The 12,565-nt window shown below is 44.5% G+C and overlaps 1 protein-coding gene across 1 annotated transcript; it reads left to right on the top strand.

Moving 5' to 3' along the window:
• The first annotated feature begins 202 nt into the window (after positions 1 to 202).
• On the top strand, positions 203 to 12,388 carry ACAT1 (acetyl-CoA acetyltransferase 1). Its single transcript, XM_042866580.1, has 12 exons — positions 203 to 251; positions 630 to 677; positions 2,679 to 2,796; positions 3,718 to 3,813; positions 4,345 to 4,445; positions 6,700 to 6,843; positions 7,805 to 7,955; positions 8,752 to 8,847; positions 9,475 to 9,588; positions 10,004 to 10,068; positions 10,704 to 10,861; positions 12,009 to 12,388. The coding sequence occupies exons 1-12, from the start codon at positions 213 to 215 to the stop codon at positions 12,127 to 12,129; spliced, it is 1,251 nt and encodes a 416-aa protein (XP_042722514.1). The 5' UTR covers positions 203 to 212; the 3' UTR covers positions 12,130 to 12,388.
• The last annotated feature ends 177 nt before the right edge of the window (positions 12,389 to 12,565 follow it).

Below are 12,565 nucleotides of genomic sequence, written 5' to 3' on the forward strand. Positions count from 1 at the left end.
GCGGAGCGAGGGCAGGGCAAGGCAGGGCAGGGAGGCGGCGTGTGACAGCGCGGGCCGGCTTCGGGCTCAGCCAATAGCAGGGCAAGAATTAGTCCCGCCTTCAGCCCATTCACCAATGGGAAGCGGGGAGGGGACGGCGCGCGGCCGCCTATAGGCTGCTTCGAGGGGCGGCGGTGAAGGTGACGGCTGGCGGCAGGATGGCGGCGGTGGCGATGCTGGGTCGGCGGTGCGCGGCGGCCGGGCCGTTGCGGGTGAGACGGGGCGGGCGGCGCTGAACCGGAGGGAGCCTTCCTCGTTCCTTCCCTTTACACGGCCGGCACGGCGCGGGGCTGCAGCGGCCCGGCCAAGGTCACCGGGCGGGCTCCGGTACGGGGTGGGGCGGCCGCGGCGGCAGTGCCGCGTGTGCGCTCGGAGCTGGGCGGGCGGGGAGAGCGCCGTGCCGCGCCGTGCCGCGCTGTGCCGCGACCGCCGTCCGGCCGTCATCTGCGGGCGTCGCCCCGTCCGTGTGGCGGTCAGCGCTGTGAGCCGCGGCGCTGCGCCGAGCTGCTGAGTAAACGGCTTTGCCTTTATTTCTCTTGGCGGCGTTGGCTTCGTTGCTGTGAAATTCTGAGGGTGTGTTTATTTTTCAGGCTCTGAAGTATGCGAGCCGCGGCTACGCGTCGCAGCGCACATTGAATGTAAGTGTGACGTTCCGCGGAACTGCAGGTCACTGCCATGTCTGCTTCTTAAGGCTTTGTCTGCCTTCTGCTGCAGCTGGAGATATTTGCTGGCTCTTCTCAAGAGCTGTCCAGCTGTCCAGGGCACACAGAGATCTAAAACACTCATCTTTCTGCTGCCAGGCCCCTGTGCTGCTCTGACAGGGTTGGTAGGTAGACGTAGTGATGTAACATTTAAGCCAGATTTAATATGAAATTTGTTTTGAGAGACTACCAGATGTGAAGTTGAGTGTCACATCAGGGCTTAAACTACAGCTTACACATCTGTAATCTGATGGTGTTCTGGCAAAGCCTGGTAAGATGCTTGGTCTTCCAAGGCCTGAGCCTCAGTAAGTGTAGAGTAAACGTTCATTAAATTGTAGTGACAGTACCTTCTGTGATGTACAGACCATGTCAGTACAACAATATTTAACTCCCTGGCATTTGGTACGATGCCTTTATACATCATTGCAATTGAGTTAAAAACTTGGCCAAAGGGAGATTTCTCAGGCCAGGTCACGTAGAGCATGTTTCTTAGGATGGTTTCCAGATAACTTCTCTCTAAGGAGTCTTTACAACCTCTGGGCAACCTGTGCGAGTGCATAAGTGCTTCCTGGTGTTCAGTGGGAACCTTCTGTGTTCCAGTTTGTGTCCATTGCTTCTTATCCTGGCACTGAGCACCACGGAAAAGAGCTTGGCTCCATCCACTTTGTACCCTCCCTTCAGATACTTGTTGAGATACTCCCGAGCTTCCAGACTGAGCAGTGCTGGATATTCCAGTCCCTTAACCACTTTTGTGGCCTTTCACCAGTCTCTTTCCATGTCTCTCATACCGGGAGACCAAGAACTGGACCCAGCATTTCTCGTGTGGCCTCATCGGTGCCAAGCAGAGGCTGCTTACTGATCTCCAGTTGGACTTCATGCCGCTGATCACCACTTTCTGCTCCCAGCCTTTTAGCCTTTATTGACCCAACTGTCTGCCCATCCAGCTCGTACATCACCAGCTTCTCTATGGGGACCTTAAGAGGGATGGTGTCAAACACCTCACTGAAGTTCATGTAGACAGTAGCTACTGTTCCCATCACATCCATCAGACTCATGATTTCATCACAAAAGTTTATCAATTTGGTTCAGCATGACTTCCCCTTGGTGAATCTATGCTGACAATTTTTGTTGTTACTGTTTATGAGTCTGGAAATGGTTTCCAGAATGAGCTGTGCCATCACCTTCCCCGGTGTCAAGACAAGGTTGACGGGCCTGTAGTTCCCTGCAGCCTCCTGGGGGATGGGAGAACTACCTGCTTTCCTCCTGTTCGTAGGCATCTCTCCCAGTTATTGCGACCATTCAGAGATCTTTGAGAGTGAGCTTACACTGACAGCAGCCAGCTTCCTCAGCACTTGTGAGTGTGTCTCATCAGGGCCTATGAGCTTAGGGGTGTCCATCTGGCTCAAGTGTTCCTTGACTTGATTCATTTCCACCAAAGATGCATCTTCCTTGCTGCAGCCTTTTAGCCTGGCCTCTAGGACCAGGGATTCCCAAAGGGCAGCCTTGTTGGTGAAGGCTGATGTGAAGGAGGCATTTAGTAGCTTGGCCTTTCCCAGCTTGGGCCCCTCTTCCCTCCAGGCCCGGGATTGCTTCAGGCATCACCTTCCCAAAGCAGAGCTCCACGCATTCCAACTGTTCCCTCATATAAAAAGCAGCTCCACCTCGTCTGCCCAGCCTGTCCTTCCTAAGGAGCTTGTATCACTGCAGTCCTCAGAGCCATCCCAACAAGGTCATAGCCCTGCAATGGTGCACAGGTCCCAAATTCCTTGTCTTTGTTCTTTGTGCTGTATGCACCAATGGAGATAGTTTTGGTGCTCTGTGCTGCTTACTGAATGAAAAAGGAGCTGTGACATGAATGAAAGAGTAAAAGGATAAACTTTGGGGTATGTGTGCGTGTGTAAAGATGCTGTGACTTTTACTCCATGCTTGTTCTCTTAGGAAGTGGTGATAGCAAGTGCTGCAAGGACACCCATTGGATCTTTCCAAGGCTCTCTTTCATCATTGTCAGCTACTAAACTGGGTTCCATTGCAATTAAAGGAGCAATTGACAGAGCAGGTACATGTAAATCTGTTTGCATGAGAAAACCTCATACAGCTCTGAACGCTATCAGTCTGTGTATTTTGGTTTGAAGTTGCTTGGTAGAACAGACTTTTCTGTTGGTGTTCCTCCCCCTCCCCCATAGCACTTTTAAGGCTTTAATCTGTAAGTGATATTTAAATAAACTTAATAATATTTTAATAAACTTAAATAAACTTGCCTGTTGGACTCTGCTGCCACGTGTAAATGTTGCTTCTAAGAGCAGGCTGTTACTTAGGAGTATCTGTGATGTTCCCGCTTGCACAGAACATGCTGATTGCTTGTCTGGGGCGTAGGTTTACGACACCTAAACTGATATGAAGGCTGCTTGTTGCTGAAACCAAGGGTCCTTCCTTTCCCTGCCCATTTTTACACAGTACTCCTCTGACACCCTTGTGAGCCTGTCTGTAGCTTTAAGTTAGCCAAAAAATCACTTTGGAGGAGAGGAGGGTTAATTTTCTTAGGCATCTTGAAACAGCATATTACAATAAGTGGAACACCAGGACTGTTGCATGGGCAGCAGAGGAGAGAGAGCACAGCTCTTCTGTCTGGGGCAGCTGGCGGCTCTCTGCATTAAGGAAACAGAGCTGTTTCTTTGGACATTGTTGTCACAGGTAGAAAGTTCTGTACGTTCAACCATCCATAACACTGTTGTTGATCAGGTGACTGGTGAGACTTGGAAGACTTGTTCTGAGAGCTGGTGAGGGAATTCTCATGTGAGGTCCCTAGTTCATTGTGCCCTATGAATATGAGGATGGAGATCTGGAATGCTTTTAGCGCACAGGTTGGACGTGATAGGTTTTGTCTCTTTTCTATAAGAAACTTTAATAGGAAGGTTCATAACAGATAATTTCATCTGCTGTGCAAAGAATCCACAATCAAATCACGTTTGTTTTCTAGGTATCCCTGCAGAAGAAGTGAAAGAAGCGTATATGGGTAATGTCTTGCAGGCTGGACAAGGACAAGCTCCAGCAAGACAGGCGGTCCTGGGTGCAGGTACGCATTGTGTCGATTCTGGGTTTAAAGGTGGTTTTTTCTTCACATGGACAGCTGCTAATGCTACTGGAGATGACTGAGCTGTGAGTTAGAGCAGGGAGGTGCCCAGCCTACCTTCAGGACAGGCTGCACACTTGTTCCCATGCGGGCCAAAGGCTCGCTCTGTGGTGGAGTGGTGTAAGTGGGCTTTGTGCTCAGCAATCTCTTGTCGTGTGCACAATGGATGTTATTGCCTACAGCCTTTGTAGAACCTGGAGAGGCTGAAACCATGTCATACTGATGATGGATGTTCCGAATTATCTTCGTTGACCAATTCTTTACTTGCTTCACATCTTACCACTTGAGTCTGTTGTCTGAAGGGTAGAAGCAGCAGCAGTCTCCAAAGACAGTAACGAGGGGTGAGGGTGGATAAACTGCCTGAGCTGGACACTGGCTTAAGTAGAATTGATCCCATGTGAAATATTGTTGAAACACCAATCTAATGTTCTCCCTTTAGATAATGCAATTGTTTGTACAACTTACCTGACTCAGGTTTACCCATCTCCACTGATACTACGACTGTCAACAAGGTCTGCGCCTCAGGAATGAAATCGATCATGATGGCAGCCCAGAGCCTGATGTGTGGCAGCCAGGTATGTGGTGTCAGTGCTGCTCTATGGAAGGGACACACAGCTGGCCTTGTGGATCCTGTCCTGTGGTGGCTGTGGTCTTGGATTTGGGATATGTTTTGACTTGCAGTAATGAAGCTAATCAGTGAGGTTTGTTAAGGTTACACAACCTTGATATTTTATTTATTTATTTATTTATTTTTTTTACAGTAATTTAAATACATTTGGGTTTGAAGCAGACAAGGAAAGGCATTGTAGTGTGGGAATTGTCAGATTTACTTTCAGAGCTGAGCAAATAAGGTGGATTTACTTTTATATAAGTCCTTTCTACCTCCTTTCCTGTAAAATCTAGGGAATTTTTCAGGCTTTTTCATCTGAAAAAAATCCAGAATTTTTTTCTAAACTTAGTGCTTGTTGGGAGAGATCTTATCTTGACTTACACATATTTTGATCACTTAAATGAGGTACATTCACGTGTTAAAGCGGTGTTGTTTCTAAATGTGTTAAAGATGTCTCATGCTTTTCTGTTGCTCTCAAAGAGGCTGAAAATATCTGTTGTTGCTGAATTGTGTTTTCATTCAAGAGCTGGATGAAGGAGAATTACTCATCTCTGTCCACTGTATTCTAAGGTTCTCTGAAGTAAAGATATTGGCAGTTCAAGGTATATTTTTAGTTTACAAAATCAATGGCCCATTAGTGGGAATTGTACTTAATAATTATATATCTTGTTTACCCAAGAGCAAGAGTAAAATATTTGATTTTCTCATCCCCCATGTGAAAATAGTGATTGGGCAACCACCTATTGCTTAGGCCTTGCTATGCAGAGAATGACACTTCACCCAGTGCCTGCTGAGCTCGGTGCAAGGCTTTTCACTGGACTTTGAATCAGGTCCAGCACTTCTGTGCAAACAGCTCTGCTTGGATTTAGTGGCTGACATCTGCTGAGTCCATTGGATTGCTCACGCTCTGGGTTTATTTGCTGCGTGCTCTGAAGAGAAGTGGACTTTTCAGCTCAGCCCATCAGGCATGCAGTGCTGCCTGGCTCAGTACGTGCTGGTGCTGCTCGGTGTGCTCTCAGAGCTCCACGCTGTGGCTTTTTTGGATGGGTTTTGTTCTTTCTTCTTGGCTGTGGGTTGGGAGTATTTGTGGTGTGAGTGCATGACAGCTCCCAGAGGCTTGAGTCTGTGTACATTAAGGACTATATAAACAGTTGCCTTAATTCCAAGTTCTTTGCCTGATGGAGTTGAAATGCCAGGAACTCCTGTTCCTCCTGTCTATCACTGCCATATCTCAGCTGCCTTTCCAGTTTACTGCCTTTCTAGTTTATTTCCAGCCTTCTTGGTATTGTTTTCTTTGTTACTACACGCTGCTATTCCTGGATTTACTTTATAATCTTTTCTGAACTTAGCCATTCTTTTTCCAAGCCTGAATTGAAAGACCTAGTTACTACTATTTTCATGTACAATATCTTTTGTGGTTGTATTAACAACAATTACTGAGCTCTCCAAGAATAATGCTGCTGTGTTTGCATTTTTCCTATGATTATTTGTATCTCAAAAAAGCCATGCCATTAAGGACAGCTGCTCTTTACATCCCAAGATGCAAAACACTGAACATTTTGTGGTTTACAGCCTGGGGACAGTAGGTGTGCTTATGGTCCTTGTAGCTTTGCTTTTTTGTTTCTTCTGCCTCAGCTTGAGAAGCAGATTTATTTGTAAATGCCAAATGTAAATGGTGATTCAGCCTAATTCAAGTTCAGTGGTGACTTTTTGTTAACATCCCTCATAGAACTGCTGGTGCCTTCAGATGATAAACCCTCACTGTAAGTCATCTCTTTACACGTGAGATGTAAGAATGTTGTGTGACGCTTCAGATAATTCTAAATCTCGGTCTTTCATTGGCTCTCTTAGATTCTGACTGCTGTGGAGCTGCTTATGAAGAACAAATGAGAAATATAGAGAAAAATGAAGTGTTTAAAATAAAATCTGTGATGTGATCTTGGGAGCTTTTGAATTAGAAGAGGCTGACATGGCTCTTGCAGCTTTCCAAAGTGATGCACCAGACAGAAGTCTGGTGTTCTGTCCGCATGGGTTAGCTCTCTTCAGCTGTTGTCCCAGCTGTTTGCTTTTAAAATGAATAAAGAAGTCTTTTATTCCTTTTCCTCTAAGAGTGGCTGGAAATACGATGTGTCCACTCAATATTTTCTTAGCATCAGTTCCTGGATGAAGTCACGTAGAACACGCAGCGTTATTGATAACCTCAGCTTTTGTTTGAGCAGGATGTAATGGTTGCTGGTGGAATGGAGAGCATGTCCAATGTTCCCTATACAATGAGCAGAGGATCAACGCCTTATGGAGGAGTTAATCTGGAAGATCTGATTGTGAAAGATGGACTTACAGACGTTTATAACCATATCCATATGGTAAATATTCCTGCAGAGTTCTGAAGTATCAACTGTTGGCCTCACACAGCTGGAAATGAGTAACGTACCTTAATGGAGAGACTAGATGGAGGGCTGGAATGGGGGGGAAATGTGTGTTCACATTTCTTTCTCATTCAAGTCTGAGTAGCTTAGAGCAGGGGTTAAAAGAGACAAGGGGATTTCTTCCACCTGTGGGTGGGTTTTGCTGTCTCAGTGGGTGGGAGCAGTCAGGTTGCACGATGCCTTTGAGGATGGCCACTTCTGCTTCGGCAGATTGGTTCTTATTTTCCCTCCCCCAGTGTACGTATCCCATGTCTTCTGTTAGAAGGTTTGAGTCAGCTGATATGCTTAGCTCATCAGCATGATATGTTGGACAAAACAGTGCGAAGTGAGGGAGGGTTCAGAAAAATGCTAACCTGGTATGGAAATAGTGAAGAACAAGCATCAGGAGGGAACAGTTTGAAAGGATAATGACTGTTTTCAGTGCTTCTGTGTGTGCTTTATTCTTTATCAGTAGAGTGCACTCTACCTATACTGTTGGCTGAACACCTCTCATGCATTTCAACTGAAATAGCTTTCGACTGAGAGGCTTTTTGGAGTAGACAAGCTAAGAACAGCATAAGAACACCAGTAAGATGATGCAAACATGCTGTTCTGTGTGTTCTCTAGACTCTGGAGAAGTCAGCCTTTAGAACTTCTGCATGCAGTTGTTTAACTTGGAAGAACCCCTTGTGTGGAGTGTGCCTTCCTTCGCAGCGTCATAACCTGCATTCAGAACACATGTACTGAATGTGAAGTTGGTATTCCAAAGGCAGAAGTTTCTGGTTGGTCATGACTGTGCAAATCAGAAACGAACACCAAATGTCAGTCACATTCAGTTCTGAAAATGCTGGTTTTTCAGTTACGTTTCTTGTTTGCATCTCCTGGAACCCCAAGTGTGACGTGTCTGTTTTTCTCCAAGGGCAACTGTGCTGAGAATACGGCAAAGAAGTTCACTATTTCACGAGAGGAGCAAGACACGTATGCCATAGGCTCTTACACGAAGAGCAAAGCAGCGTGGGATTCAGGAATTCTCAAAAAAGAAATCGTTCCTGTCACTGTCTCAAAAAAAGGTATTGTGGAAGGGTGTGATGAAATGGGCTGTTTCTCCTTTGAAAGCTGTGACAGGGTCTGCGCTCGGTGCGAGTTATGCTGTGTAGGCATACATATCTCAGGAGTGTGCACGCTCACACGTGTTTGTGAGATATGATTCTATGATTCTATGATTTGTACCTCAGATGCAAAGAATTTACTGCTATGCAGACTTTTTGCTAACGGCAGTCAGTTGTCTGTATCTGCTTATCTGTTTCTTTTCCTTTAATGTTACATGCTGTAACTTCTTCAAGGAGATGACTGTGTACTAAATTCAGGTGGAACAAATTGATGACGTGTTTGAATCTCTCTGTGAATTACCTTAAAGATCTGCTCTTGGTCCATTTCATTTGCTCATCAAGAAGTATAAATAATCTGCTGTGAATAAATGACATCAAGGAGTTTAGGAGGAAGTTTTTCACTCAGAGGGTGGTGATGCAGTGGAACAGGTTGCCCAAGGAGGCTGTGGATGCCCCATCCCTGGAGGCATTCAAGGCCAGGCTGGATGTGGCTCTGGGCAGCCTGGTCTGGTGGTTGGTGACCCTGCACATAGCAGGGGGGTTGAAACTGGATGATCACTGTGGTCCCTTTCAACCCAGGCCATTCTGTGATCATATGAATTACTTACGCATGCCAAAAATGAATGAAAATGAAAGAAAGTTTACATTTTTTACTGAAATAAGTTGTTTAAGTTAGAGAACATTTAATCCATGTACTATGTTAAGAGTGTTTGAGAAAGGACTGCACACATAAAGCTAAACCAATTCTGAATTTCAGGAAAGCCAGACACAGAAGTGACAGAAGATGAGGAGTACAAGCGGGTTGATTTTAATAAAGTTCCAAAGCTGAAAGCTGTTTTCCAGAAAGAAAATGGTAAACATTGTTAAATCAAGTGCTTATTTTTTTACTAAGTGCAAGAATGCTCTATCAGAGTGAACAGTGCTGTTCACCAGAGCTTGAATACACAGCAGTAATCTATGATCTTTTCAATGCCTGCTAAAGAAAGATCCTACCAAGAAGTCCAAGCTTGGTGTCACAGCAGCACAAAATGTCATAGAATGAGAAGAACCTGCACAGCAGTGAAAACCTCTGTTTTGTGCATTTACATTGAAGACTGAAATAGCTGGCCTTGGTCACCACAGCTATAAGCTCCTGGTGTGCCTGCACATCGTGCCCTGTTGCCTCTGTGCACCTGTAGCTAAGGAACCTGGCCAAAGCAAAGCTGGCATTGCAGCACACGTTTGTGCTGGGGTTCTGTGTTAATGCTGACAGCGCTGCCGGTGCAGAAGGCATGGTCTGAACTGCTGTTCAGATGTAGCTTATGAATACATGTGATGAATTGGTTTGATTAAACAAGTATTGACAAACAAACAAACAAACAACCACTGATTCTCTCAGTGCAACAGCTGTTACACTGAGACCTTGTAAGGCTGAAGGGTCTACAGGATCTACCTGAGCTCTCTCATCTCCCCCTCTGTTAAAACACGTTACCTTTTCTAGGAACAGTTACAGCTGCCAATGCCAGTACTCTGAATGATGGAGCAGCTGCTTTGGTTCTGATGACTACAGAGGCAGCCAAGAGACTGAAAGTTAAACCACTGGCACGGATAGTTGGTAAGGTTTTTCTTTTCTCATCTTTGAATAGAGAAGTGGAAAATATTCTGATGGTGCAATCTGAGTGGCAGTCCTGCCAGTCCCGTTGTCCTTCGTGCATGGAGCAGAGGACGCGTGGCTGTAGGCGTTACGACTGCATCTCCTCAGTGTGGCCTTGGAAATGTCACGTGTCATGGCAGCAGGCTTTTGACCATACAGTTTGCATGTGGAATAATTCTAAACATCTGAAAATATTGTGATGTTGTGCACTTAAGGCACTGAGTTTTATGTATATTATCTTCAGCAACCTTACACTCAGAATTTTTCTCTTACCTGGGTTTGCTGCTTGCATAAATGATAATAAGGTAAAAACAAGAGGTATTTAAACAACAGCTTTTATGATTTATTATTTTTTTTTTTTTAAATGTTTGCACAGCTTTTGCAGATGCTGCTGTTGATCCTATTGACTTTCCCATTGCACCTGCACACGCTGTTCCCAAGGTAGGAATAAAACAGCTTCTTTTTCAGAAGACTTTCTTTCTTTTTTGGAAGCAAACTTCCTCAGCACTGCTCCATCCCTCAGTGTACCTTCCTCTACCACTGAAATTAAATAGGTTTTGCAGAGGATTGAGGCTAGAGTGCAGATTTTAGAGAGACAGACTTCATATGTATTCTGAGAGCACCTTGTTTTACTCTGCTCTCACCAACTTTTAGCCTTGTTTTCACTTTTAAAGTTTTCAAGCATTTATGACTAAAATGCAGAATAAATGTGATTATACAGGTACAGACCACCCCAGAGAGGAACTAAATGCAACTGTATGCAGCACTGTGTCAGTGTGCAGTGTGTGGTGACGATGTGCACTTAGTAGAAGTGTGATGAAAATGTATTCTTGGGATAGAGTAATCTCCACTTTTGCTTTTGTGAGAAACTCAAGTTTGTGTTCCAGAACCCCTTTTTTGTTTTTTCCCCATCTGACAAAGTGCTTCTGGAATGTGAGCTCTGATCTCCTGCTTGGCATACAGCATAGGGACTTGGTGTCTGCAGTTTGACTTCACAGGAGACTTAATTATTTCTATAAAATACTTTAGCTTCCTAGTTCTTTCACAGCAATAATCACGTTTATTACCGTTTCTAGATTCTAAGTGAGACAGGCCTGAAAAAAGAAGACATTGCAATGTGGGAAATCAATGAAGCCTTCAGTGTTGTGGTGCTGGCCAATATTAAAATGCTGGGTATTGATCCACAAAAAGTAAATATCAATGGCGGCGCTGTCTCTCTTGGGCATCCCATAGGGTATGTAAACAAGCATTCTTTTTTGGCTGCACAGAGGCACTTTTTTCTTATGCTACTGATGTATTTGATTCCATCTTCAAATTTAGTGCAAGTAGGAAAGCTGATAGAAATTCGGTATGAGGTCCGTGCTGACTGAATTCAGGTGTTACATTTCAGGCTTGCTTGGTGCCACAAATTAAAATAAATCACTAATATCACTGAATAAGCAGCAATAAATAATCAACCAGTTAAACTAGTAAAACTTACAGGTAAACTTAACGAAAATAGCATAAGCTATGGTGTGAAGATTTTTCCTCCTATCAGCAATGTCAAATTCCAAGCCTTGTCAAAGCACTCCCAACAGCAGATCTAAAACACTGTGGTCACCTAATGCAGCAGATCAGGGTGGTCTGGGGGATGTTTGCTCTGAAGTTCTTTCCTCAGGTTATGGAAGTGAAGTTCCCTGCTGTGTTCCCCAGCAGCTGCAATGTGCTGTGGCTTAAGTACATCCCAGTAATCCTCCTTAAGGGTGAGCGTGCTGCAACGTCCAGGAGGACAAATCCCCTTCCAATTTACTAAATAGAGATAAGTAACTGCATTGTACATGAAGAACCAGTACTTCATCATGCAGAAGGTTGCTGGCAAAGCTGTAGTCAAGCCATAATCCATCAAGATATGCTGTTATCTCCTTCATAACATCAGCTCCGATAAAGAAATACAACCTTTGTCCCTAAAAAGGACAGAATGTAGATGTCTGATTTTGCAGGAGCCAGATCAGTGCACCATATTACATTACTGCAAGTTGTAGCTGGAATAATTAGCATTGATTTGTTTCTTAGTGGAAGAGATTTAGTATTAATTACCTTCTTTGAAAGCTCTAATAATCGATACTTTGTTGCACAGAGTACTTAGAGGTGATTTCCTTTACCAAAAAACAGCAGTGGCTGTGCACACATTAAATCTCTTCTTTTTAAGTACTGTATGTGGAGAAAAGGAACCCGTGTTGTTTCTAAATGTAGAAGAAAGGGGTTGTTTGATCTTCTACGGGTTCTATGCTCTTGTTTTTGTTTCCTTCCAGGGAATCGGTGCTGTATTCTGCCAGCAATCTTGTGCAAGTCAAATTCAGAATCTTCAAACTAAGATGTATATGTTTTTTTCTTTTATCTAGAATGTCTGGAGCAAGAATTGTTGTTCACATGGTCCATGCACTGAAACAGGGGCAGTATGGTCTTGCAGGAATTTGCAACGGAGGAGGAGGTGCTTCTGCAATATTGATAGAGAAGCTGTAGGCCCAAGCAGTTGCTGGAAAAACAAAAAGCCTTAAAAAAATCTGTGATCAAAGCGATGAGCAGCAGCTGTTACCTCTAATCAGTAGGTGGGTGAATTCCCCAGCAGCTATTCTAAAACTTCCAAACACATCATTGATTATTGATACAGACAACTGGGCTTTTATACCTTTGACTCAACACAAGTTTTTATACAGTACAAACGAAAAATGTGAAATCGCAATAATGTATCAAGAGCTGACAATAAAGAATGTTGATGTTACCTGTGGCTCCTCTCACTTGTGGTTTCTCAAGTGCCACTGAGTTCTTTAAGTCACACAGCTTCCTGCAGTGCTCCTACGACCTGACAGTGGAAAGTAGGCTGGGAGCCAGGGTGGCGTGACTGACTTAGAACTGCAGGTACTGACAGAGCACAGCTAAGGGTGGCCTCACATCAAAG

Source organism: Lagopus leucura, unplaced genomic scaffold, assembly GCF_019238085.1.
Source record: "Lagopus leucura isolate 7727_CA_CO unplaced genomic scaffold, USGS_WTPT01 Super-Scaffold_100001, whole genome shotgun sequence".
Taxonomy (NCBI): Eukaryota; Metazoa; Chordata; class Aves; order Galliformes; family Phasianidae; genus Lagopus; species Lagopus leucura.